At 48.4% G+C, this 25,912-nt stretch overlaps 1 protein-coding gene across 3 annotated transcripts; it reads left to right on the forward strand.

Annotated features, from left to right (window-relative positions):
- The first annotated feature begins 1,619 nt into the window (after nt 1–1,619).
- hapln1b (hyaluronan and proteoglycan link protein 1b) lies at nt 1,620–25,912 on the forward strand. 3 transcript variants are annotated; one of them, XM_018744990.2, is made up of 6 exons: nt 1,620–1,764; nt 14,333–14,461; nt 22,580–22,942; nt 23,025–23,327; nt 23,760–23,977; nt 24,742–25,912. In XM_018744990.2, the coding sequence occupies exons 2-6, from the start codon at nt 14,359–14,361 to the stop codon at nt 24,853–24,855; spliced, it is 1,101 nt and encodes a 366-aa protein (XP_018600506.1). In that variant the 5' UTR covers nt 1,620–1,764; nt 14,333–14,358; the 3' UTR covers nt 24,856–25,912. The 3 variants fall into 3 exon arrangements, with proteins under 3 accessions (XP_018600506.1, XP_018600504.1, XP_018600505.1); XM_018744988.2 differs by lacking the exon at nt 1,620–1,764 and adding an exon at nt 13,636–13,711; XM_018744989.1 differs by lacking the exon at nt 1,620–1,764 and adding an exon at nt 13,662–13,711 and having other exon boundaries at nt 23,760–24,821.

A 25,912-nucleotide genomic window follows, 5' to 3' on the forward strand; every position in this document is an offset into this window, starting at 1 on the left:
GAAGTGTAAACACACTGTAGTACAGCGATACAAAGTGATAATAGATAAAATACACTTCATGACATTGTACAAAATAATTTGACTGATATATTGATGAAAAACCAGCAGTGAGTCGTACAAATTAACAAACTGATATGAAAAAGATCAAATGTATTAAATCAATGGATGTTTCTCCCCACTAACAATTTACTGGATGGATGACAGCGAAAAGTCACATGACACACTTAACATATTTCATATAAATGGATTCAGCTTCTACAGTGTAAACCATATTTGACACACACACTGTTGTAATCCTTGTTCGCTAGCAGTGAAATCTAAGCTACAGAGCAAAATATGTGCAGTTTGGTTTCAATGGTTTCTCCAAAACCACGGTCACCTCTGCTCCAGCAACAAATAAATTCTTCTATCTGAGGACGAGGAGCAGCAGCACTTTATGCGGCATGAAAAAGGAATATAAACATTGCTGGCTGGAAGAAATAGCGGATCTGGTGAAGTGTTGGCTTCAAGAATGAATGAATGAATGAATGAATGAATGAATGAATGAATGAGAACTGCATCGATCCCAAGGGAAACTGTGCTACAGCAGTGCACACACACAGTTGTCAGAGCTCAAATGATATGGGTGTCAAAAGCCCCCCTCCCCCTCCCCAACACAGCACACCTGAGAAAGGAGCTCACCTGGAATTGCTCAAATACAGATGCGCGGGCGTTGTCATTAGGCTAACATTCGACAGAGCGTGTGACGAAAAGAGGGTGACTTTCGGGAGACTGACGTGGAGACCTTGGTGGAGCGAATGCGGAGGGAGGAAAAACACCTGTAACACCTGTAACACCTGGGATCACAGCCATAAAGTCAGCTCATCGGTGCACCTTTGAAATATGGAATATGAATACATTTGTAATATGTAAAAAAGGCACACAAAACACAAAAAGTTCAATTTAATACACCGATCTGCTCATCATGGTTCATAATGTGGTTTCCAGCAAAACACGAGTAAAAACTGCAGAGGGATGTTCCAGTACAACAAACACAAAACACGTGCAGCTCTTCTTTAATTCCGTGTAGTAAATGTAAATATTTCTAAACTCATCTTTGTTTCTGAGTCCACTTTGTGTCGTAGGGAAATCTGTAGGGGACAAACTGCACTAAAACAAACACGGATTCCGTCCTCGAGCCCGCGAACACCTGACACGGACGACGGACGGGTGGACACTTTTTTTCGGAACCCAAACCATAGCGAAGTGAATAATCGATACGGTCTGTGCGTTCCGGGATCGATACACCGTAACTCATTGAAAAGTTCTTTTTCCTCCCGTGTTCTCGCGCTTTGCCGCTTCCGAGGCTCGGGCTCCACGCGCTGCACGTGCTGCACTGAATGATAGACGCCGGTCTCGCGCATCGCTTCGGCCGGGGAGCGCGAGTGTCACTAGTGTAGCGATCGGCCGCTCGCTCTCGGTTACCGTGCGCGTGTGTGTGTGTGTGTTACTGTGTGTGTGTTACTGTGTGTGTGCTGCGGTTTCGCGAACCCGAACGAGACGGCTGTGTGTGTGCTGTAGCGTACACTGACTGTTCGGATGGTGACCAATTAGCGCGGACTGACCCCCCCCCCCACACACACACACACACACACACCCGCCCCTCCGGTGCCTCGCGTGTGACGTGTCCTCCCCCCGCGGTGCGCTAGGACCCGCGACCCGTCCCTCCTCCGTGGCTGAGCGCGTTCCCGCATCACTCTGAGCGTCGGCGCGCGACTTGACCAGGTGAGTGTAACTCGCTGCTCGCACTTGTGATGTGTGAACGTGCACGAGAAACGGGACACTGAATATTTGGAAAGCGATTTAACCTCCTCGTCCGTCGTCTATGGTCATATTTGACAAAGTATAATGTCAGTGCATTAAAAAAGGATGTCACCTCGTGTGTACCGTGTTTACCGTGTTTACCTTTAACATAAACTCTATTTATTACCTGAGTGAGGCGTAACAACGTTTCTTACCACTTTTTTCTTTCTCTCTTATAAACACGAACGGGCGTTTTTCCGCGTTATTACCGCGTAACTCCGGGCCGAAATTGCCGTTACACCGCGGAGCGTCGCCGGTGCGCGTCACCGACCACCGCGAGCAGAGCCGAAGACACCCCCCCCGACCACCACCTCGGACTGACCCCCCCTGGTACTCGCCTGGTGTCACGGGCACCGTGCAGAGTCTTTGCGGCTTTCCGAGCGACACACACACGCACGCACGCACGCACGCACACACACACCGCCGTCGCACCGACTCGCTTCGCTTTATTCCCCCGTGCCGGATACTGAAAGGGGGTAAAATACTGTGGTCCACATACGCACACTTTTCCCTGCCGAAAGGCGGGCTCAGCTCGGCTCGGCTCGGCTCACCTCAGCTCACCTCGTGCTCCGCCGAAGCAGGGTTTTACTGCGCTCTGTGCCCGCGCCTCGTGCACGTGCGCCGCCGTGACGCGCTATATGAATGACGAGACTGTGCGAGTCGGAGTCGAACCCGCAGCCCGCAGCCCCGCGGCCCCGGGGGCGCACTGAAAAGGCCGCTTGTAGCGCTCCGGCGGGGGGCAGAAAGCGCGCGCCAACATAAGGGCCACCTCTATAGAGTTGAAAGCGCGGGAAGCGCAGGAAACAGCTGACTAAACAAATATCGGGGGCCGAGTCCGTGCTGCGCCATAAATTAATAATGCGCGTCTTTATTTGGCCCCTGTGAAAGGGCCGTTTTGTGAGGCGCGGCCGCTGCCTTCCAGCAGGACCTGAACGCACCTGAAGAGCGCGAGAGCGCGAGGAGCTGCGCGCGCCGGGCCGCTGACCGTTAACTGGCGCGAGGATGTGATATTTCGGGGAGAGGAGAGTCGCGCGGCAGCTCGTCAATAGGAGGCTGTGCGGCGACGTCTTATTTGCCCGGAGCGCGAGCGGCCAGTAAATGATGCTCTTTGTGGAGCGCGCGCTCATTGAGCCACATCCGTCGTTTCATTGTTTCCGTTCACGTTACAAGGTTTCTTTTTTCTTTTAAATGCGGATCTGTTTAAAGTTTCCAGCAGTATTATGTAAGAAGTCCTCTTTTGTTTTGTTCCCATTTCATATTGTTCATTTAAACAGTAGAACCGAATTTTTTGTTGCTTATATCTTTTCAAACCTCATTTATCCTTTGAACCATTTAGGCCTTCGGTTAAACTTCCACCAAGGATCCGTCGCGTTTTCTTAATAAGAATTATTATTATTGTAAGAAGAAAAAGAATAACAAGCCACATATTGTTGTCTGAGGAGAAGCAGAATTTGTTCCCAAATTACCTTCTACGTTTAATTTCTACTTTAATTTCTATTTCTTTTGCTGACACTTTCAATATTACGATCTTTTTACTGGAAATAGTAAATGGGCTGCAGCATGTGAAGGTTTTCCAGCTGTGCGTAATGATCTGCTCATAATGATCATCACAATGAGTGTGACGTGATGTGCTGTGTTTGAAAGCTTAGCACGTTCTTAATAATGAGGCCAGCTGGTGGCGCAGTGGTTAGGGCTCCTGCCCCGCACTCTGAAAATCACCAGCTTTAAATCCATCCTCCTGCCTTAGAACCCGTTACCACGCTACTTAGAATTTCACCAGTAAGTATTACTCTGCTGAATAAATGCCTATAATAATTGTAAGCATCTCAGTCTACGAAGCTAACATTGCAAGTTAACGTTGACCTAGATATTAGTTAAAAAGTATTTATGTATTCAGATGAATAAGTAATATTTCTGTAGAAGCATATGGAGAACTAAGTGGCGCCGGATCAGGGCCTTGTACATCAGAGACAGTGTTATTCCCCGGATGTCAAACCCGTATTCTGTGGAAACACGTTCTGATCTGTGGTTTCGTAGCTGATCCAACAGAGACTTTATTTTTGAGGAAAACACCATCAGTACTGTGGCGCTGGCATTGAGAAGACCAGCTGGAGACCTCCATGCTCTTATGCAAATCCGCTGACCTCCACGGTGCTCATTTATATTTATTGCGTTGGTTGATGAGATTCTTACGCAGCTTAATGGGTTTTTGCAGGAGTCAGGCTTGACTTTGCAGAGGGACGCTTCTAATGAACCAGTTCCGTCTGTTGAGAACTACAGACAGATCTTGGGGGTGTTGTTCTTAAATTAGGAATGATAGGCATGTTCTTTTCTCTTGAGACTCATTAGTCGCTTAGGCGGTGTTTCAAGTATTGTTCTTGAACGTAGCGTTGAGCTGCTCCATGAACATGATAATGGAATCTAAGGACCTTGAGCTTCGTTTGTCAACTCACTGATGAACAATTTTCTTTTTTAAGTGTGAGGTTAGTGATTATTTCGTGAGTCACCATATGTTCGTGCAGACCCTTTTTGTTAACACAAAGCGACAACGTGAATTCATTAGAAAGTGTGGAACAGAACAGTTACGTGTCATTTTGGAATTTCAAGCTGACAATGGAATTCAGTGGCGTTTCGCTCTCTTCGCAAAGACTGAGGATTCACTTCCTATGAGGGCTTCATCAATAACTCACTATGTATGTATTGTACACACACTTGATTGGTTGACTTGCGGTGTTCGGTTGGAGAAATGCAGAAATATTTCACTTCTGACTTCGTCGCAGTTTCTGACTCGTACGTTTCTACAAAGACACACCCGTCCAGTTTTGGGGAAAAAGCTTCAGGAGCAGAAATTCACTTGGTGCTGAGCAAGGGGCCACATGGAAGGAAGTGAAAGAGGGTGTTTCAGTGGGTGGGGTGGGGTGGGGTGGGGTGAGGTGGGATCGGGAGGCGAAATGGTTCCTTCTACGATTTGGAGCCAGGCGCTCGGCCAGTCTAAACCGCCCAGTTACGGAGCGACGAGTTCAGCACACACCTCCGCACTGAAGCTCCTTTGTGGGGAGGCTGGTGGTGCGAGCGGTGACGTAGCGGTTCCTCGGCCCGGTCTCAATGCGCCACTCTATGGGTGCACTGCGCTGAACCCACCCTCTTACCGGTGGGGAAATATCTTCTACTGACACGAAGCCTCCGCCTTAGATGCCAGGTTTGAAGGCCTCTAAAGTGGACTTAAATGAACACCTTGTCTTAATTGAACGTAACTGGCGCTCTGTTTGGTTTCGGCCTCGGCCGCGTCATCGCCGCTGCTCTTTTTGGCGTCTCTCCAGCTTTATGTTGCCGTAACAACCAAAGTGTGTGTTAAGCTGAGCAAGAACTGGAGCGGTGAAACGCTGGAGGCGGCAGGACTCAGTCAGCATAAACTTTGCACGTAGTTTGGTGGCAGATTTTTAACCTGAAGGGTCTTCGGGTGAATTCAGCTCAATTTCATTTAATTTTCTAGAGCGCTTCTCTCACAGTGACACAGATTTGCTGGACAAAGGATCAGGAGACATAAGAAAGACACAAATAAAAGGTTAGCTACATGAGGTATTACTTTTATTTATTTAGCAGATGCTTTTCTATAAAGTGACTTCCAGAAAACTCTCTGTAGTGTTACTATCAGCCCACACAGCTTATTCACCATGGTGACTTACAATGGGTCACTCCTCCATACATCAGTGGAATACATATGCTCTCACTCTGTCACTCACACACTGTGGGTGAACCAGAACAGCATGGCTTTGGGCTGTGGGAGGAAACCCACACAGACATGGGGAGAACATGCAAATGCCACACAGGCTGACTGGGGATTGAACTCACATCCTCTTACACCAGCCAGGTGCTGCAAGACAGCAGCCCTAGTCACTACGCCACTATGCCACCACACCACTGTCTTAAAGTTAGAAAGTAAGCCAACTGGCCACGAAGGAAAGGAGAGCAAAAAAACTCAAAACCTCTGGTGGTCCAAGTGCCAGTGGGTTCAAGGCCCACACTAAAGTCCACACTCCACTGCAGCTGTAGTACCCTGAAACATGGTACCAAGCCTCAACTGTCTCAGTAGAAATAACTAGCTGTATTAAAGGGTCAAATAATGTAAGTAGCTTTGAATAAAGGTATCTGCTAATCAATAACATGTACCTTTAATTAGGGATTGTTTAATATATAACCTGCGTGATATTCTCTAGTTTTTCATTTTATAGAAATGAGTTTGTGTTTCCCTCCAAAATGCATTGTTTTGTTCTCAGTTAGAATATTTGCTTGTAGTCTGAGCACACTGAAAAAAAAATTGAAATTTTTTTTAATTCTTATTCATTTTATATACCGTTGTCCCTTATCTGTCACCATGCAATGTTTAAGGAAGAATAATATAAATTTGTTATTTTAGGAAGATTATGTATTAATACATTAATACATTTTGAAACAATTGTAAAACAGAACGAAACATATTGCTAGTATTGTTACAAGTGTTCCATAATTTCATTTCCTGACTTTGAGGTGGACTTATGTGTGGAAAGGTGAGTTTACCCAGTTTCATAATCATCATATGGTTTTATCTATAAGTGTCTATCTTTTGTAGAACAGTCACTCAGCAGAGTAGCTCATATATAGCGACTTTATAGGAAGGGGTCACTTGGCTTTCGGTTAAGTTATTATGTTTTCAGGTAATAACATCAATCACAGTGAAGTGAGGAGTTCACTGGAGAATTGTTCCTACATCGAGAGCCTTAGTCATACAGTCCCTCAGTTTATGGACTGGCTGTAGCTGCTTGGGGTGGAAATAGGTTGACCTGTGGCTCCTCAGAATGCGATGAGACAAGATCCCATGTTTCACTTGTAGGTCTCGGCTTTGGCTGCGTAGTGTCTCTCAGCAAGGATCTTAGCAGCGCAGTTCAAGTAGCAAGGAGTCACTACATGTGATGAGGTACAATGTGACCATTGGCCACCTTGGAAGAGCTCGCTGATATCTGCGGAGACGTGTTGCTGAGGTGACAGCCTTCTAAAGGCAGGATGTGTCTCGGGAAGCGACACCATAAGATCACCATCACGTTGTTTGGAGCTCGGGCACTTTTTACATTTTTCATTTTTATAATAAAACACTGTAGTTGAAACATGGGGGGTGAAGATCATTCACAAGTCATGAACATGGAGAAAGAGGATTACATCTTTGCTGAAGGATGCGACTCGTGGGCGACGCAGATAATAATTGTGCATAAATGGGAAAAGAATTGTGACCATATGGGTTGTGTGCAGTGTACAGTTCCATGCTTTTCCTGTACTCGTCATCACAGAATGACATGTATGTAACTGAACCTCATGTTGGCGGCAGCCAAACCTTCGCTTCGTCTAAGCAACGCAAGGAGTGAATTTGGTGAAGCAGCGCAAAGTGCCGAGGGGTACGAATGACCCGAAGAACGACCCGGACGTGGCTCGAAGGGAGCCAGGTCCTGGTCGGCTCCAGTGTGACGTCATGGCAGTAAAATGGAACGGCGCTCAGCTGTACTTCGCTACAACACAGTAACGGCGGGAAAATGAAGTAAATGTTGTTTCGGATGCCAGCCAAGCCCCTCGTCGTAACTCTCCGGCGCTGTTGACTGCAGTCATGCTCCTCCCAGAGAAGTGTGTGATGCACCAGTGACAGAGTGGGAAAAGAATGCGGTACAGTACAGTATTTGTCAAGCGATTCCATTGGGGAGAGGTTATGCTTGGCATGGTGCTGCGCTAAACTTTCGCGTTCCTACAATATCCACCGGTCCCCAGTGTTTTCTTTTTCTTTTTTTACATGAATGTGAACACAGACTTACACACACTTCTGTTTGCTCCTCCAAAAAGAGCTCTTTCAGTTAAAGGCTTGTTTCATAAGGTGTGGAAAGTTGTTCTGGGTGGGGTTGTGGTAAACCCAGCTACGGTCTTTTCATGTGAGTGCCGTCCTGGTGTAAATTTTACCGTGAGATGGTGCTCATATATATGAAAGGAAAACTTGCATAATTGTATCAATGCACCCTCTTGTTCGGAGTTGTAGTGTGGTGGGCAGTGCTGTTGCCTTTGCACCTATAGGTTGTTGGTTCTAACCCCCCTCTCTGACTATAGTAGCCTTGAACAAGGTACTCACCTTAAATGCTCTGGTAAAATTACCCAGGTGTAAAACTGGGTAAGTAAGAGTACATGGCTTTAGTGGAAGGTGTTGCACTACTGTGTACAGGTACCCTTGCTGGTTTCTGTCCTCATGAAGGGAAATTAGTGCCACTTGGAACCATAATAACAGTATGAGAGGTTGGTGGCTTTTCAAGAGCCAAATCTTCACGTGTGGACAGAATGAGGCAAGAAGCAGCGGGTGGTTTTTGCACCAGAAAAGGAGAATGGAGTCGTGCAGAAAAAGCGAAACCGGGGGCTGTTTCCGCTGCCGTGCACAGTGTGGACGCGGCAATGACAGCGATTGTTTGCATCGCGTTGCTCAGGTGCTCCACACCCTTCACACTGTCAGTGAAGTGTAAGTTACCTGGCGTTCCTCTTCCTCCCTCACCATCAGAGGATCTCATCTGTGGAGCAGAATTTTCTCATGCAACACATATCCAGCCCTGAGCAGGAAATTATTCGCTTGTCTAATACCTCCTGTTGCCTGTGGATTAATAAAGATTTGTAGAGTCCACGCAGTTTGGAAGAATGGCATCGCCCTCCAGAGCTCACAGCCAAGCAACACGCTGACAGCAACAGTCCCATGATTTAGGGTAACAAGAAAGGACAAATTAAAAATGGACTCTTGCGCAATTATGGAACGCCGTAAACCATTCCGGGGGGCCAAGGACATGACGCTCCTCGGCCAAATGAGAAAGCCCAATTCCCAAGGTGTGTCTATGGTGTGCATAGCTGAGAGCAAGGGGGTGGGGTGGGGGTGGTTTGTTTCCCTATGGAGTTTGCAGCCATGCGTGAAGCAGGACGGTACACATGTCCCCCATCGGCTTTTCTTACCGTTATAGGCAGCAGAGTTACCACGGCGCAAGAGCTGTTTACCCTGCGGCGTTTCGTAGCTCACTGACAATTTCCGTTGAGTGCAGGTCAACTGTCCAGTCGGTTACACTGGACAAGTAGGTCTCGGGTGCGACTGCGTCTGCCGCGCTTGAGTCGGCTCTCGTGGACCGTGGCCCATGTGTGACGCTGCAAAAGAAAACGCACGACGGAACAAGGCTGCGTCAGTTATTTGTCCAGTAAAGGAGCCTTTCTTTCTGCACACTTTCACACGTTCCTGGTGTGTGACTCACACGCCATAAACGCTGTGTGAACACGAGTTCTGTGTCGCTCTTGTACTTTTAATTTGTCCTGAGCAACGTCGCCCCGTACACGCTCCGCACACATTTTCGAAGAATATCGGATCACGATTTGCGGATTCCCAGAATCGCCGGGAGGCTCTTGGTCTCAGCGGCCCTGTGTTCGTACCGTTCGTTTCATCGCGTCGACACAGAATGGATGACCTTTCCAGGAATAACGTGAGTTTGCAGGTGAAGAAGGCGTCAGTGTGTTCAGGGCCCTGTGTCAGTGGAGGAGAGACGCACACTGAGTCACGTGGAACGCAGCACTGGGCGTCTCACTGGAAACTGCTGCATTTGTGGATCTTTTCACTGCTACGTTGTCAAACATATTTCCTACTTTGTGTCGCTTTACATGTTTCTTCTAGGCCCTTGTAAGTAAACGTGTGGGAGTTTGTGTTTCTTTGCAGTGTAGAATTCGGGACGTTTGCAGGGTTAAAAGAGAAATCATTTCTGTGTCCATCTGCTGAATGTTTCATTTCATCATCAATGGAAAAATGTGGCCTGTAAATGAAGTGATTGACTCTGTCAGTTTGCTCTTATTAATCCTTCAGGACATTTAAATCCTGCGCTTCCTCCGCATCTCTGCAGTGTAACTAGTGTACGGTGTCGCTGTGCCGCTGCTGTCTCACCATCACTGGAGTACACCACGGAGCACTGCAGTACACCACGGAGCACTGCAGTACACCACCGAGCACTGTAATACACCACCGAGCACTGTAATACACCACCGAGCACTGCAGTACACAACCGAGCACTGTAATACACCACCGAGCACTGCAATACACCACCGAGCACTGCAGTACACCACTGAGCACTGCAATACACAACCGAGCACTGCAATACACCACCGAGCACTGAAATACACCACCGAGCACTACAATACACCACTGAGCACTGCAGTACACAACCGAGCACTGTAATACACCACCGAGCACAGCAATACGCCACTGAACACTGTAATACACTACCGAGCACTGCAATACACCACCGAGCACTGCAATACACCACCGAGCACTGCAATACACCACTGAGCACTGCAATACACCACCGAGCACTGTAGTACACAACCGAGCACTGTAATACACCACCGAGAACTGCAAATACACCACTGAGCACTGCAGTACACCACCAAGCACAGCAATACGCCACTGAACACTGTAATACACTACCGAGCACTGCAATACACCACCGAGCACTGCAATACAATACTGAAATCTGCAATACACCACCGAGCACTGTAATACACCACCGAGCACTGCAATACAATACTGAAATCTGCAATACAGCACCGAGCACTGCAATACACCACTGAACACTGTAATACACTACCGAGCACTGCAATACACCACCGAGTACTGCAGTACACCACCGAGCACTGCAGTACACCACCGAGTACTGTAATACACTACCGAGCACTGCAACACAATACTGAAATCTGCAATACACCACCGAGCACTGTAATACACCACCGAGTACTGCAGTACACCACCGAGCACTGCAGTACACCACCGAGTACTGTAATACACTACCGAGCACTGCAATACAATACTGAAATCTGCAATACACCACCGAGCACTGTAATACACCACCGAGCACTGCAATACACCACTGAGTATTGCAGTGCACCACCGAGCACTGCAATACACCACTGAACACTGTGATACGCTACCGAGCACTGCAATACACCACCGAGTACTGCAGTACACCACCGAGCACTGCAGTACACCACCGAGTACTGTAATACACTACCGAGCACTGCAATACACCACCGAGCACTGCAATACACCACTGAGCACTGCAGTATACAACCAAGCACTGCAGTACACAACCGAGCACTGCAATACACCACTGAGCACTGCAAATACACAACTGAGCACTGCAGTACACAACCGAGCACTGTAATACACCACCGAGCACTGCAATACACCACTGACATCTGCAATACACCACTGAGTATTGCAGTACACCACCGAGCACTGCACTACACCACTGACATCTGCAATACACCACTGAGTACTGCAGTACACCACCGAGCACAGCAATACACCACTGAGCACTGCAATACACCACTGAGTACTGTAATACACCACCGAGCACTGCAAGACACCACTGAGCACTGCAGTACACCACCGAGCACTGCAATACAATACTGAAATCTGCAAGACACCACTGAGCACTGCAGTACACCACCGAGCACTGCAATACAATACTGAAATCTGCAAGACACCACTGAGCACTGCAGTACACCACCGAGCTCTGCAATACAATACTGAAATCTGCAATACACCACTGAGTATTGCAGTACACCACCGAGCACTGCAATACACCACTGAACACTGTAATACACTACCGAGCACTGCAATACACCACCGAGTACTGCAGTACACCACCGAGCACTGCAGTACACCACCGAGTACTGTAATACACTACCGAGCACTGCAACACAATACTGAAATCTGCAATACACCACCGAGCACTGTAATACACCACCGAGCACTGCAATACACCACTGAGTATTGCAGTGCACCACCGAGCACTGCAATACACCACTGAACACTGTAATACGCTACCGAGCACTGCAATACACCACCGAGTACTGCAGTACACCACCGAGCACTGCAGTACACCACCGAGTACTGTAATACACTACCGAGCACTGCAATACACCACCGAGCACTGCAATACACCACTGAGCACTGCAGTATACAACCAAGCACTGCAGTACACAACCGAGCACTGCAATACACCACTGAGCACTGCAAATACACCACTGAGCACTGCAGTACACAACTGAGCACTGCAGTACACAACCGAGCACTGTAATACACCACCGAGCACTGCAATACACCACTGACATCTGCAATACACCACTGAGTATTGCAGTACACCACCGAGCACTGCACTACACCACTGACATCTGCAATACACCACTGAGTACTGCAGTACACCACCGAGCACAGCAATACACCACTGAGCACTGCAATACACCACTGAGTACTGTAATACACCACCGAGCACTGCAAGACACCACTGAGCACTGCAGTACACCACCGAGCACTGCAATACAATACTGAAATCTGCAATACACCACTGAGCACTGCAGTACACCACCGAGCACTGCAATACAATACTGAAATCTGCAATACACCACTGAGTATTGCAGTACACCACCGAGCACTGCAATACACCACTGAACACTGTAATACACTACCGAGCACTGCAATACACCACCGAGTACTGCAGTACACCACCGAGCACTGCAGTACACCACCGAGTACTGTAATACACTACCGAGCACTGCAACACAATACTGAAATCTGCAATACACCACCGAGCACTGTAATACACCACCGAGCACTGCAATACACCACTGAGTATTGCAGTGCACCACCGAGCACTGCAATACACCACTGAACACTGTAATACGCTACCGAGCACTGCAATACACCACCGAGTACTGCAGTACACCACCGAGCACTGTAATACACTACCGAGCACTGCAATACACCACCGAGCACTGCAATACACCACTGAGCACTGCAGTATACAACCAAGCACTGCAGTACACAACCGAGCACTGCAATACACCACTGAGCACTGCAAATACACCACTGAGCACTGCAGTACACAACTGAGCACTGCAGTACACAACCGAGCACTGCAATACACCACTGACATCTGCAATACACCACTGAGTATTGCAGTACACCACCGAGCACTGCACTACACCACTGACATCTGCAATACACCACTGAGTACTGTAATACACCACCGAGCACTGCAAGACACCACTGAGCACTGCAGTACACCACCGAGCACTGCAATACAATACTGAAATCTGCAATACACCACCAAGCACTGCAGTACACCACTGAGCACTGTGTGAGTTAGGTTTATCCCAACAGAGCGAGTTGTCTTGCTCAAGGTCTTTTGGGGGAGCAATAACACTGTAAACATTGTCCTGCTGCTGTAGTAACTGTCAGCAAACTGGTCGACGACTGACTGTCCGACACACTGCTCACTACTGCGTGTCAGCGTAGGGACTGAAGGCCGAGTCACTGCAAGGCCTTCACTGCAGAGACGCCCCCCTGTGGAGCAGCGGTACCCCCAGCTCACTGACTCCCCTTTGAGAAAACACACCAACTGGGCAAATTGTGTCCTTAGCTCTCAGAACAGAGTCGTCCTTTTCGTGAGTGGAGAAGGTCCATAACTGTAATTGTTGAGCTCGTGGAGGGAGAGTGGTTCGCTGAAAGTGTGCGTGTGTGTGTGTGTGTGTGTGTGTGTGTGTGTGTGAGAGAGAGAGAGAGAGAGAGAGAGAGAGAGAGAGAGAGAGTTCCTCCGCAGCGCCTTGTTCTGCTGACTGCAGAAGCCCCACCTGGCGCTCGCTCTCGCTCGGTGCGTCAGCATTCTGGGTAGAGATGAATGGAAAAAAATCGACCCGTGTGACTGCAGTGCGAAGCCTACGCAACTCCTAACCCGTGTGCGCATGGCTCTGTGCTGTCGGGCGCCAGGTGCGAGCGCGCTTCAGGATGGTAAGTGTGCGCACGTGAGGCGCCCCGGCACACCGCTGACACGGCTCACTTTTAGCCACGGGGATGCGCGGCACCGGGACGGTGCGTCAAAGTTTGCCGGATGCGGGAAGTGGGACGCTCTTCTCTGAAAGCGTCGCTATCGAAAGCTCTTTGTTCGCGGTGCTTTTCGTGTCGTTACTCTTCCACAGTGCTGCATCGTGCGTGTGCCGTACGGCTATTTTGGGCCGACTTTTTTCTCTCTTTTCTCGAGCCCGTTTGCACCCGATGTGTCGTTCGTGACAAGCTGCTTTGCTGCACTGAAGGGCACTGGAGCAGCTCTTGTTGGGATGCGGGGGGGGGGGGGGGGGGGGGGGGGGGGGTGCCGGGGGGGTCCCAGTCGCACCTTACCCACGTTGTGGTGGCGATCAGCGGGATCACCTGGGATGTGCTCCAGTGCACAGTAACTACTAACAGGGCCCCACGTTTCTAAGAGCCTTTGAGGTGGAAACTTGTGTTTGCTCACGTTGAGCTCCGAACAACAGCAAGGGTTTGTAACTCACATCATCAGAGCAGCTCCATCCACCCGTCTTCTTATTTACGTCTTTGTTTATTGCTTTGTTTCTTGTTTTGTTGTTGTTGCAGTGAAGAGGCCCTCTGGTGCTATAAAAATGAACACCCTGCTCTTCCTCACTCTGGTCTCCCTGGGCTTCGCTGACAACTTGGGCCACATGAGCAGCGATCAGGAGCACTACAGGACCATCTACATTTCAGGTAAGAGATGGGGGCGGGATGTGCCAGAGCTGCAGTAGGAACCCCCCCTCCCCCCACTAATGCAGCTGCAGGGATCGTTCCCGGCTCCGTCCTCGAGGTGCCACTCGAGTGTCACTCTGCCGACCGGCTCGCTCTCCGCCGTGTCCCACCGGAGCGAAAGGGGCTCGCTGCGCCTCTCAGGTGTCCGCGTTTCTGGAAAGACGCCCCCCGACTCCCCGCCGTCCTCTCATTCTCCTCTTTCTTTGCTCTCGTGCTTTTCTTCCTCGTTTTTTTTTATTGTTTATGAGCATACAGCAGAGGGAGGGGCTCTGATACCACAGGTCCGTTTTTTGATTATTGATTAATTGATCGGGAAATCGGCAGCTCGCAGACACCTGCTGTCAGAGACGAAAGAGAAGACTGGCGGCTCAGAGGATGACTTTCATTATTCGCTGAATGTCCCCGTTGCTGTTTTTCTGCCAATGTTTCATGACCGACTGAGGTAACGTGGGCAGCGTGTAGAAAGAGAGAAGGGGAAAGTGGGAGGAGCACTACAGGGTACGTGTTGCGGTGTTACACGGTAAGTCCCGCATATTCCTGCAAACACCCCTCTGTTGACCACGATGTCATATGACAGATGAAATTGCAGTTTGTTAAATGTGCTCAGTCTGCATGTCTGGGGAATCGAACCAACAACTGATCCAGGTGGAACGTACAGTATGCAAATTGGCTCACCTGAGCCTCATACCACCTTTAGCAGTTTTACTGCTTATTTGTTCAGCGGAAGCGTTTTGTCCGTGCAGCTCACAGCGTGGAGCTCTTACAGTGGTTGAGCAATTCGTACGGCTCTACAGTTTTTACCATAGTAACTTGAGGCAGTGGCTCCACGTTGCCTGCACCCGAATCAATTGTATGAAACAAAAATACATGTATGATCGTGAAACACCTGCTGAACTGGCCGATCCAGGACTTTTTTATTGAAATGTGTGTAAATTGCATGATCTGCACGTCCTACCTTTCCTGCCACGCCGTGTGAAGTACTTTACTGTAGTATTAGTGCCGACACAGAGAAATTGTACGGCAGCGTAGGAACACGCTTTAAAATGCTCCATGCAATAAGCTCACTGTTAGTTTGAGTCATGTAAGACGTTCTTTTTGTCCTGATGTCTCTGGGGGGGGCGCTTTCAGTCCACATGTTAATATTGAAACTGTGACACAGCAGGGCTGCTCTACTCTGCTCTACTCTGCTCTGCTCTGCTCTGCTCTGCATTGCACCTCTTTAATTCAGTCCAGGGGAGCTGGAGCAGCCCTGCATCTGACGTTCCTCCTGGGTTGGATCCATCAGATGAGTTTTCCACAGGGTCCAATGGGCTCAGTACAGCGCAGCCAGGAGCAGCCAGATGTTTTATGGAGACCAGCGTATTGCTCCAGCTTAGAAAGGCAGATTTATACAAGTTACGGTAGTGACAATTAATCTAAATGGCTGAAACTGGACTTTTTTGGGCTGCTGCTGGAACAGCTGGCTTTTGGAAATATACACCCATTCTTCATAGAATCGGCTTATTCACTGTAGTGGCACATTTTCCCATTACGTAGTAATTGCACTCCCGAAAGGTGCATTTTATTCTATTGATGTTTGTTTCAGACATTTGGAGATGGAGCTACAAACATGTTTGCTCCCTCAATCAATGGGTGTTCCCACTGTTTTTTCCAGTAGCTCACCAAAGTACTGTACATTGTGTTTCAGATACTGTATATTCTTTTTTCAAAGCGTTCTGTTCCAAAAGGGATCTGTACAGGAGTTTCTTCCCTGTCAACAGCTTGGGGTTCATTTTATTACCGTTAATTTGCATTCCTGAAGTTACAGACACAACTCAGGGGGAGCTAAGGAGGATTTACATTCTTGAAAGATGCAGACTTTTCCCTCCTGTTTACTGGACTCACACGTCATGGGCCTTCGTCAAAGTTTACTGTTTGCTGCCTTTGAAATCAGTAGTCATTAAAAGGAATATTTTAATTCATGGCACATGAGCAATAGTCAATGGGAATTAAAATTGTCCTGAATGCTGTGTTAAAATTTGTGGACATCTACCTCTTAGCGGGAAGCACTCTGACTATACAAGTTTTGTTTTCTTCAAGTGCTTTGTACAAAGAATAGCGGCACACTGAAAGAAGTGCAAACAATTGTAACCTATAGAAATTACATACCTTTTTTTTGTACAATGGTCGTGCCCAGCAAATGTCTCACAGGATCTTGCTGGATAAAGGTAAAGAAAAGCACTCAATTGTTTGAGTTGTTTTCAATTATCACACGCTATTCAGTAACAGACTTTGCTTGTGATGAAATAGTTTAGGAGGGGAAGGGAGTTCACTGGAGATGCCAAATTTAATCAACACCAAAGCTCTGGTGACAGATAATTCTCAAAAGAATATTTAAAGAGTTTTTTTTTTTGTTCAGGCTGGCATGCATTCTGAGAGAGTCTCTCTCTATATACAGTACAGTCTTCAGAAACTACACAGACCCCTGCACGTTTTCCACACTTTGTTGTAGAATTATTTCAAAATGGATTGAATTGATTCTTTTTTGCCATCAATCAACACACAATACCACATAATGACAAAGTGAAAAGGAATTTGTAGCATTTTTTTTTTCTTTAGATGAACAACTGAAATCTCTCATCTACATAAGTGTTCATGCCCTTCACTGTGACACTACAAACTGAGGTCAGATGCATCCTGTTTCTTTTGAGCTGTGTGTAGAACTTGACTAGTCCATTCGTACTAAATTATCAAGATTGGGCATGATTTAAAAAGCCAAACACTTGTCTTTATAAGGTCCAACAGTTAACCAGTTCAGAGCGCATTGAGAAAAATTGGAACTGAAGGTTCTCAGGAGCCAGTTTTCGTCACGAGGGGCCTTGACGCCATGCGCCACCCCGCTCCCTCCCACCGCCAGGTATACATAGCACCGGACCCCCATGCTGGACCTTACAGGTGGCCCCCCCACGATGCCTTTTTGGGCTGAGCCTGGCCGGGCTACGTGGGCTGCCCGGCCACCAGGCGCTCGCCTAGGAACGCTACCCCCAGGCCTGGCTCTAGGGGTAGGTCCCGGTGACCCTATTCTAGGCAGGGTAAACACTCCTCTGTTTCCATTTTTCATGGAGGTTTTTGGGTTGTGTTAGTCTGGATCTTCACTCCAGACCTGTTCGCCTTGGGAGACCCTACCAGGAGCATAATGCTCCCGACGACATAGCTCTGGAGACCCCTAGATCACGCAAGCCCTTCCACCATGCCAAGGCCCCGATCCAGGAAGGGAAAGCAAAATCCCGGGCATGGGAGGAGTTTGGAGAGGCCATGGAAAACGACTATCGGTCGGCTTCAAAGAGGTTCTGGAGAACCATCCGGCAGCTCAGAAGGGGTCGGAGGAGTTTCACTCAGGCTGTGTTTAGCAGGAGTGGAGAAACTCTGACCTCTGATGAGGACATTGTCGGGAGGTGGAAGGAGCACTTTGAAGAACTCTTAAACCCAAGTGATATGCCTCCCTTACAGGAGTCAGGGCCAGAGGCTTTCGGGTTGTCAGAGTCCATTTCCCTGGTGGAAGTCACTGAGGTTGTTGGTAAGCTCCACAGTGGCAAAGCATCGGGTGTGGATGAGATCCGCCCGGAAATGCTTAAGGCCCTGGATGTTGCAGGGCTGTCATGGTTGACACGCCTCTGCAATGTTGCATGGACCTCGGGAACAGTGCCCTTGGATTGGCGAACTGGGGTGGGGGTCCCTATCTTTAAGAAAGGGGACCGGAGAGTGTGTGCTAACTATCGGGGCATCACACTTCTCAGCCTCCCTGGGAAAGTCTATGCCGGGGTGCTGGAGAGGAGGCTCCAGCCGATAGTTGAACCTCAGATTGAAGAGGAACAATGCGGATTCCGCCCTGGTCATGGAACAGTGGACCAGCTTTTTACCCTTTCACAGATCATTGAAGGGACATGGGAATTTGCTAATCCAGTCTACATGTGTTTTGTGGACTTGGAGAAGGCCTATGACCATGTTCCCTGGGAAATTCTGTGGGAGGTGCTTCGGGAGTATGGGGTACCGGAGCTGCTACTGCAGGCCATTCGGTCCTTGTACATACGGAGCGAAAGCTGTGTCCGCATACTCGGCATTAAGTCAGGCCTGTTCAGTGTGGGTGTTGGACTCCGCCAAGGTTGTGCCTTGTCTCCATTCCTGTTTGTGGTTTTCATGGACAGGATATCAAGGTGCAGTCGAGGTCAGAAGGGCATTCTGCGTGGGAGTTGGAAGGTGACGTCTCTGCTTTTTGCAGATGATGTTGTCCTTTTGGCACCGTCACATGGCTGCCTCCAGCATGCACTGGAACGGTTTGCAGCCGAGTGTGAAGCGGTGGGGATGAGGATCAGCACCTCAAAGTCTGAGTCCATGGTTCTGTCACGGAAAAGGATGGTATGCCCCCTCCAGGTAAGAGGAGAGTTTTTGCTCCAGGTGGAGGAGTTCAAGTATCTTGGGGTCTTGTTCATGAGTGAGGGAAGAAGGGAGTGTGAGATCGGCCACAGACTGGGAGCAGCGGCTGCGGTAATGCAGTTGCTGTACCGGACTGTAGTGGTGAAGGGGAAGCTGAGCCATAAGGCGAATCAATCTACGTCCCTACCCTCACCTACTCTGGGTGATGACCGAAAGAATAAAATCGCGGATACAAGCGGCCGAAATTTGTTTTCTCTGCAGGGTGCTGGGACTCACGCTCCATGACAGGGTGAGGAGTTCGAACATCCGGGAGGAGCTCAGAGTAGAGCCGCTACTCCTTCACATTGAGAGGAGCCAGTTGAGGTGGTTCGGGCATCTGATAAGGATGCCCCCTGGACGCCTCCCTTTGGAGGTATACCAGGCACGGCCAACTGGGATGAGACCCAGAAGTCAGCCCAGGACCCGCTGGAGAGATTATATCTCACAGTTGACCTGGGAACGGCTGGGGATCCCCCAGGTTGAGCTGGAGGAAGTTGTGGGGGACAGGGGCGGCTGGGCCTCTCTGCTCTCCCTGTTGCCACCGTGACCCTTTTAGGACAAGCGGGACAGAAGATGGGTGGGTGGTTCCCAGGAGCATAGGGGCCTTCATCATTGTCAGATAGAAGGCATTTTGAGCCACAAGACTCCTACAGCATCCTAGAGCTTTTCGTCTGATCAGATTAGGTATTTGAAGAAGAAAGGTGTTGGTCAAGGAGGTTACCAAGAACCCAGCAGCTTCTCTCAGAGCTCCAGAGTTTCTTTTTAGAGATAGGAGAACCATTCCAAAGGAAAACCATCTCTGTATCACTCCATCAATCAGGTCTCTATGGTAGAGTGGCCAGACAGAGGCCAATACTGAGTAAAAGGCATATTACAGCCTGTCTTGAGTGTGCCAGTTGGCGCTTAAAGGACTTTGAGAGCATGGGGAAGAAGATCCTGCTCTGATGAGACAAGAGTTGAGCTGCTTAGCCTGAATGTCAAATGCCATGTCTGGCTAAAGCCAGATACTGCTCATCATCCAGCTAATACCACCCCTACAGTGAAGAATGGTGGTGGCAGCATCATGCTGTGGGGGTATCTTACAGTGGCAGGGACAAAGAGGCTGGTCAGGACTGAGGGAAATCTGAAATGGGTCAAGTACAGAGAGATCTGTAAAGAAGTGCATACAACCTTGGCTTCACCTTTCAGCATGGCAATGATCTAAAGTACACAGAGAAGACAACATCAGAGTAGCTTTAGAACAAGTCTCTGAATGCCCTTTAGTGGCTCAGTCAAAGTCCAGAATTGAGCTCCGTAGAAAATCTCTGGAGAGACCTGAAGATTGCAGTTCAGCTCCCCATTCAACCTGACTGAGTTTAAGAGGATTTGCAAGGAAGACTGAGAGAAACTGCTCCAATCTTGGTGTGCAAATCTTTCAGAAGAATACCCCAAAACATGTGCAGCTGCAATCACTGCTAAAGGTGGTTCTACAAAGTAATTCATTTTGAAATAAGTCAACAACACAGCAAAAAGTGTGAAAAGTGGAGGGGTCTGAATACTTTTTGAAGGCACTGCACTTCAGCTTTTTCATATTCGGTTTGTTACACTTTAAAACTGTAGCTCATGGATTTTTGGTAAGTTCTACACAAACATAATGTGCAAAAAATTTGATTGTAAACTTCATTTCTTTTAAAAACACAAAACATTTACACTTCTCTTTTAGGGAAATACAGCATGAAAGTGCTGTAGTAACGGGGTGGTGTGGTAGTGCAGCAGGTTTGGCTGGGTCCTCCTCTGTGGTGGGTTTGGGGTTTGAGTCCTGCTTGGGGTGCCTTGTGATTGACTCGCATCCCGTCCTGGGTGTGTCCCCTCCCCTTTCAGCCCTGTGCCCTGTGTTGCCGGGTTAGGCTCCCTTCTGCCGCGACCTCCCCACTCGGGACAAGCAGCTGTAGATGTTTGTATGAGAGTTCAGTAGTATAATTGAATATTTACTGTCACACTTTGATTTACTCTGCTGCAACAATAGTTGAGTGTATCAGGGACAATCAGGAGGATGAGTACAGAAGCGTGGTGAAGGACTTTGCGTGGGTTTCACTGAACCGACTATCTAGCTTTACTACACTATACTTTACTTCCTGCAGCAATACTCGGCACTTTACTCAACTTCAGCCGTACAGCTTGCTCAAGCAGCGCACGCTGTAAAATACCGTAGTGATTTCAATGACACTCTACAGCGCTACCATACGTACGCGCCTCCTGCACGTGCTGCACATAGTAGAGGCATTCGTAGAAAAGGTGCGTGGAGTGGGGATCGGTGACTCACTCAGTCGCTCTCAGCAGCTTGTGACTCAGCACAAATGCCAAGTTCTTGCTTTCTGCTTAGCAGCCACTTTGTGTGCTAAAACGGCAACGTTTTTAGCTGCATGGTGGCACAGCAGGTAAAATTGGTGCTTCACAGGTCTTGAGCTGCTCAGTTGAGCATAGGGTCTAATCATCTCAAGATGTGCACAGTTTGCTGTTCTCGCTGTGTTCACAACCCAAAGACGTGGCAACGGAAGGAGGCAATGCTGAACCACTTACTTCCCCTTAGCTCCCTCTCTGCTGAGTCGACAGTTTGTCTGCTAAAACAAGGACGTTGTGCACCTGGCAGAAAAGCAGTGTCCAAATATCTTTAAGAGATGGGATGGATTTGTGTTTACTCTGGGAGGTAATATTTGTAAAGACTGGTGAATGTGGCATATCGCAGCTCCAGGTATCTTATCAGCAGTGTGACTGAGGCAAGAGATGAACCAGCAGAAGGAACAAGATAAACGAGTGGAAGTTCCTCCCTGTCAGGAAGTGCCTGCAACCTTTGATAACAAACATTTTCTTGTCTCTGTCCTTGTCTTTTGTCTTGTTCCCTCAGCCTTTCTAGAGCTTCAGAGATCCCCCCCCCAAAAAAAAACTGAGTCTCCCCCCGAATAGAAAAGCTTTTTATTTTTTTCACAGCTCGTATCCAGTGTACATGTACCCTAACAGAAGGTCACGATGTGATTTTTTTATTTATTGCTTTTTTGTAACCATAAAGTAAGTTTTTAAAAAGTTATAATTGACATGAATTTTTAATGACAGGGGGTGCGGTGGTGCAGTGGGTTGGACCGCAGTCCTGCTCTCCAGTGAGTCTGGGGTTCGAGTCCCGCTTGGGGTGCCTTGTGACGGACTGGCGTCCCGTCCTGGGTGCGTCCCCTTCCCCCTCCGGCCTTACGCCCTGTGTTACCGGGTAGGCTCCGGTTCCCCGTGACCCCCGTAAGGGACACGCGGTTCTGAAAATGTGTGTGTGTGTGTGTGTGTGTGTGTGTGTGTGTGTGTGTGTGTGTGTGTGTGTGTGTGTGTGTGTGTGTGTGTGTGAGTGAGTGAGAATTTTTAATGTTTCGAACTTCCAATCACCCGAATTGCACAGTCAGCTGTGAAACACTCTGAATTAGTGGGGAGTCACAGTCAAAGTGACGCTCGGTGAGTTTTTATCGGCTTTGCGTCGCTCAAACACAGGCCTTTTTGCCATCGTAAACTCCTCTGTTCGCGATTCGGTTTTACAGTTAACGGAGATGATACTGCAAAACTGGACCGATGTTGACTTTTCACCTGGGAACTGCTGTTCAAAACTTGCAGAAAATGGGCCACGCTTGTCTGTGGTGACGGAACAGGCGAAAGTGGTCTCCCGCCGTGGGGGCAACGCTACACTGCCCTGCAAGTTCCAGCGTGATCCATCCCTGCCTGCCAACCCCAAGCTGAGGATCAAGTGGACCAAGCTCACTTCTGACTACCTGAAGGAGATTGATGTTTTCGTGGCCATGGGCTACCACAAGAGGAGCTACGGCAGCTTCCACAGCCGGGTTCACCTGCAGGGGGCCAGCGAGAATGATGCCTCACTGGTCATCACGGAGGTGACACTCGAAGACTATGGAAAGTACAAGTGTGAGGTGATCGACGGCCTGGAGGACGACACTGGAGTGGTATCCTTGGATCTGCAAGGTTGTCTGCCGACTCATGTTTGTCATTTTTTTTGTATTTGCTCTTTTTCAACCTGAACGTTGACCGACTCCTTATTTGACAGGGGTCGTGTTCCCTTATTTTCCACGCATGGGCCGCTACAATCTGAACTTCCACGATGCTGAGAAGGCCTGCCGGGATCAGGACGCTGCGGTGGCCTCCTTTGACCAGCTGTATGATGCCTGGAGGGGGGGGCTGGACTGGTGCAATGCAGGCTGGCTCAGCGACGGCTCTGTGCAATACCCCATCACGCAGCCCCGGGAGCCCTGCGGTGGCAAGAACACGGTCCCCGGAGTGAGGAGCTACGGACAGCGCGACAAGGACAAGAGCCATTATGATGTCTTCTGCTTCACTTCCAACTACAGGGGTGAGGGAGAGCTCATGAAGTCTGTTCCCACGTTTATGTTTACATCTGTGTCCATTGGAAGAGTTTTCCAAGTTACGGGCGACCATTGATCATTAAGTAGCTGCATGGGACACCAGGTAGCGTAGCGGTTAGAGCTGCTGCCTTTGGACACACAGGTTCGAATCCCCCCTCCAGCTGTAGTATCCTAAGCAAGCCACTTACCCTAAACTGCTCCAGCGATCTAAATGGGTAAATAATTGTAGTACCTTCAAACGATAAGTTGCTTTGGAGGGAAACGTCAAATAAATGTAAAAGCACATTTGCCGAGTGTCTAGAGTCACGTTAACACACAAACTGTACGTTGGCATTGTTTTACGAGACGTTCTTTTGTTTCGGTGTAATTTCAGACTTTAATCTTTGTACACTGTGTGTACGAAACTGTCCTTTGTCTAGGTCGCTTCTACTACTTGATACACCCAACGAAGCTGGCGTACAGCGAGGCTGTGCAGGCCTGTCAGAAGGATGGCGCCCAGATTGCCAAGGTGGGACAGATGTACGCGGCGTGGAAGCTCCTGGGCTACGACCGCTGCGATGCCGGCTGGCTGGCTGACGGGAGCGTACGCTATCCCATCTCCCGCCCGCGAAGGCGCTGCAGCCCCACCGAGGCGGCGGTACGCTTTTCGGGCTTCCCCGACAAGAAGCACAAGCTGTACGGTGTCTACTGCTTTAAAGCATACAACTGAAAAGAGGAAAGGAAAGGGTTAAAGCGAAACTTGAGCGTGAATTCCCAGTGTTAAAATGCGGGAGCTGATGTTACGTAGTATGAACACATTGAAACTGTGATAACTTTTTCATTTAAATTGTGCCAGAAGAAAAGGTGTGGGGGAAAAAAGGAGGATTTTCATAAAACAGCAAAACATTATTTTGTAAATTGAAACAAATAATACCATTATTAATCAAATATTTTAAATACATTTTATTGGGAAGTCTATATAAGAAGTAGCTTATTAGCAGAGTGGGGTGGGGGGCAAGGGGAAAAACGCGGCATGTCGCCATGTCGATAAGAACACGTTTACAAGAATCGTTGTGGCATGTCCTAAAGCAGTAGAAACTTGAGCTTGCTGGGATTCAGACAATGAGTGGAGCTTCTCATCTGATACTTTTGGGTAGTATAGTTTGTTTTTTTATTGTTTTGCAGAAGACAGGGTGCAGCAGCAGCACACAGGCTAGAACCTGTGAAAATTAACGTCCCGTGTCGATGTTCTTTGCACACATGATGCTGTACGATCTAAGGACATAGGATCAGTTTTACAACCAAGTGGACATTTCTGGCCTGTTTCCAGGTTGATTTTACTGTCAGACGTTGACATTTACTGTTCATAAACAGCACAATAAACAAGATTTCTCTGTTATCTTCTATCCATTTTATTCGTAGGGTGCTACGACACGTGATGTATTGTCCTCGTACCTTCGAGTGCTTTTTGGTTCAATAATGCACAGTTATGTAAGTGGACCAAACCGAGTCACGTCATCACATGAACACAATTGAAAAGCCATAGTCTTTTTAAGTTGTTTACCTTTTTTGAAACATGGCTACATATGCTGCCGTTCTCGCAACGTATTCCTCTGATGTTCCTTTTTTCCAAGAACGCCCCTTGCAATGGAAACGATTAATGGTGGAATACGACAGCAGTCGGTGCACCAGTGATGGGATGGATGCTCCGCATGTGTCAAACAGTTCCTTTGCAGTGATTTTCCACCGGTGCAGGATGTGCGACCTGCTTACACACGTCCACAGAGAAAGGAGAGTGAAAGTGCAGCCCTCGTCAAGTGTCAGCTTAGGTGCGACTGGCATTCCTGTGACACAAACTGAAATAAAGTGAACAGAAGTGACCGTGAGAGAACATGAGCTCAGGGCAGTAACAGGGGCTCCTGCGGGGCGCAGTCGCCTCTCAGTAAAGTGCAGCTCGGCTCCAGTTCAGCTTTGAAAGGAGTGTAATCGTAGTAACGCAAGAAAGGCATTTGTATTGTTTCGTGTCAGGATGCCGTGAAGTACACAGCCTGGCAGCGAAGAGGGTCCCCAGTTGCCCGTGGAGTCACGTTGTGAGAGTAGCCACCGAAGACGCGATGACGTAGTGACCGCATGTGACCACACGTGACCCTTTCCAGCAGAAGGACGTGCGGTTGGTTGAGTGTGCAGGCGGGTAATAAAGGCGATTCCTCTTGCTTGGCGGCTTCACTTTCCCTCCTTTCCGTTCCTCGAGCAACTGTGTGAGCAGAGTTCGACCGCGCTGATTCCACCGAACTTCGGTGCATTACTTAAGTCCCTGAGTCGCGGCATTTTCCCCCTGTGTTTGTTTACATGGAACACTACTCCATCAAAGTATTGTTTGTATCTGTGTAAAGGATTTTTTCACCCAAAGTTGAGATAAGAAAAATAAAAATATTGAAACAAGCAGCGTGTAACTTTTTTTTTTCCAACGTATCGCCTTCGAAATGTGTGACTTGTCATTGTGCAAAGCAGTAACATCCTCTGTTCCACTCTCGACGCACATTTGTTCACTTTCATATGTTATGATGGGAAATTAAAGTGCGGTTTTTATTGA

The sequence above is a fragment of the Scleropages formosus genome, chromosome 6, assembly GCF_900964775.1.
Source record: "Scleropages formosus chromosome 6, fSclFor1.1, whole genome shotgun sequence".
Classification (NCBI taxonomy): domain Eukaryota; kingdom Metazoa; phylum Chordata; class Actinopteri; order Osteoglossiformes; family Osteoglossidae; genus Scleropages; species Scleropages formosus.

Coding starts and splice junctions, on each gene's coding strand:
- hapln1b (XM_018744988.2), top strand. CDS start 13,666: ATGGCTCTGTGCTGTCGGGCGCCAGGTGCGAGCGCGCTTCAGGATG. Junction 23,328..23,759: donor CTTCACTTCCAACTACAGGG/GTGAGGGAGAGC, acceptor TCCTTTGTCTAG/GTCGCTTCTACTACTTGATA. Junction 23,978..24,741: donor GCAGCCCCACCGAGGCGGCG/GTACGCTTTTCG, acceptor TTTTATTCGTAG/GGTGCTACGACACGTGATGT.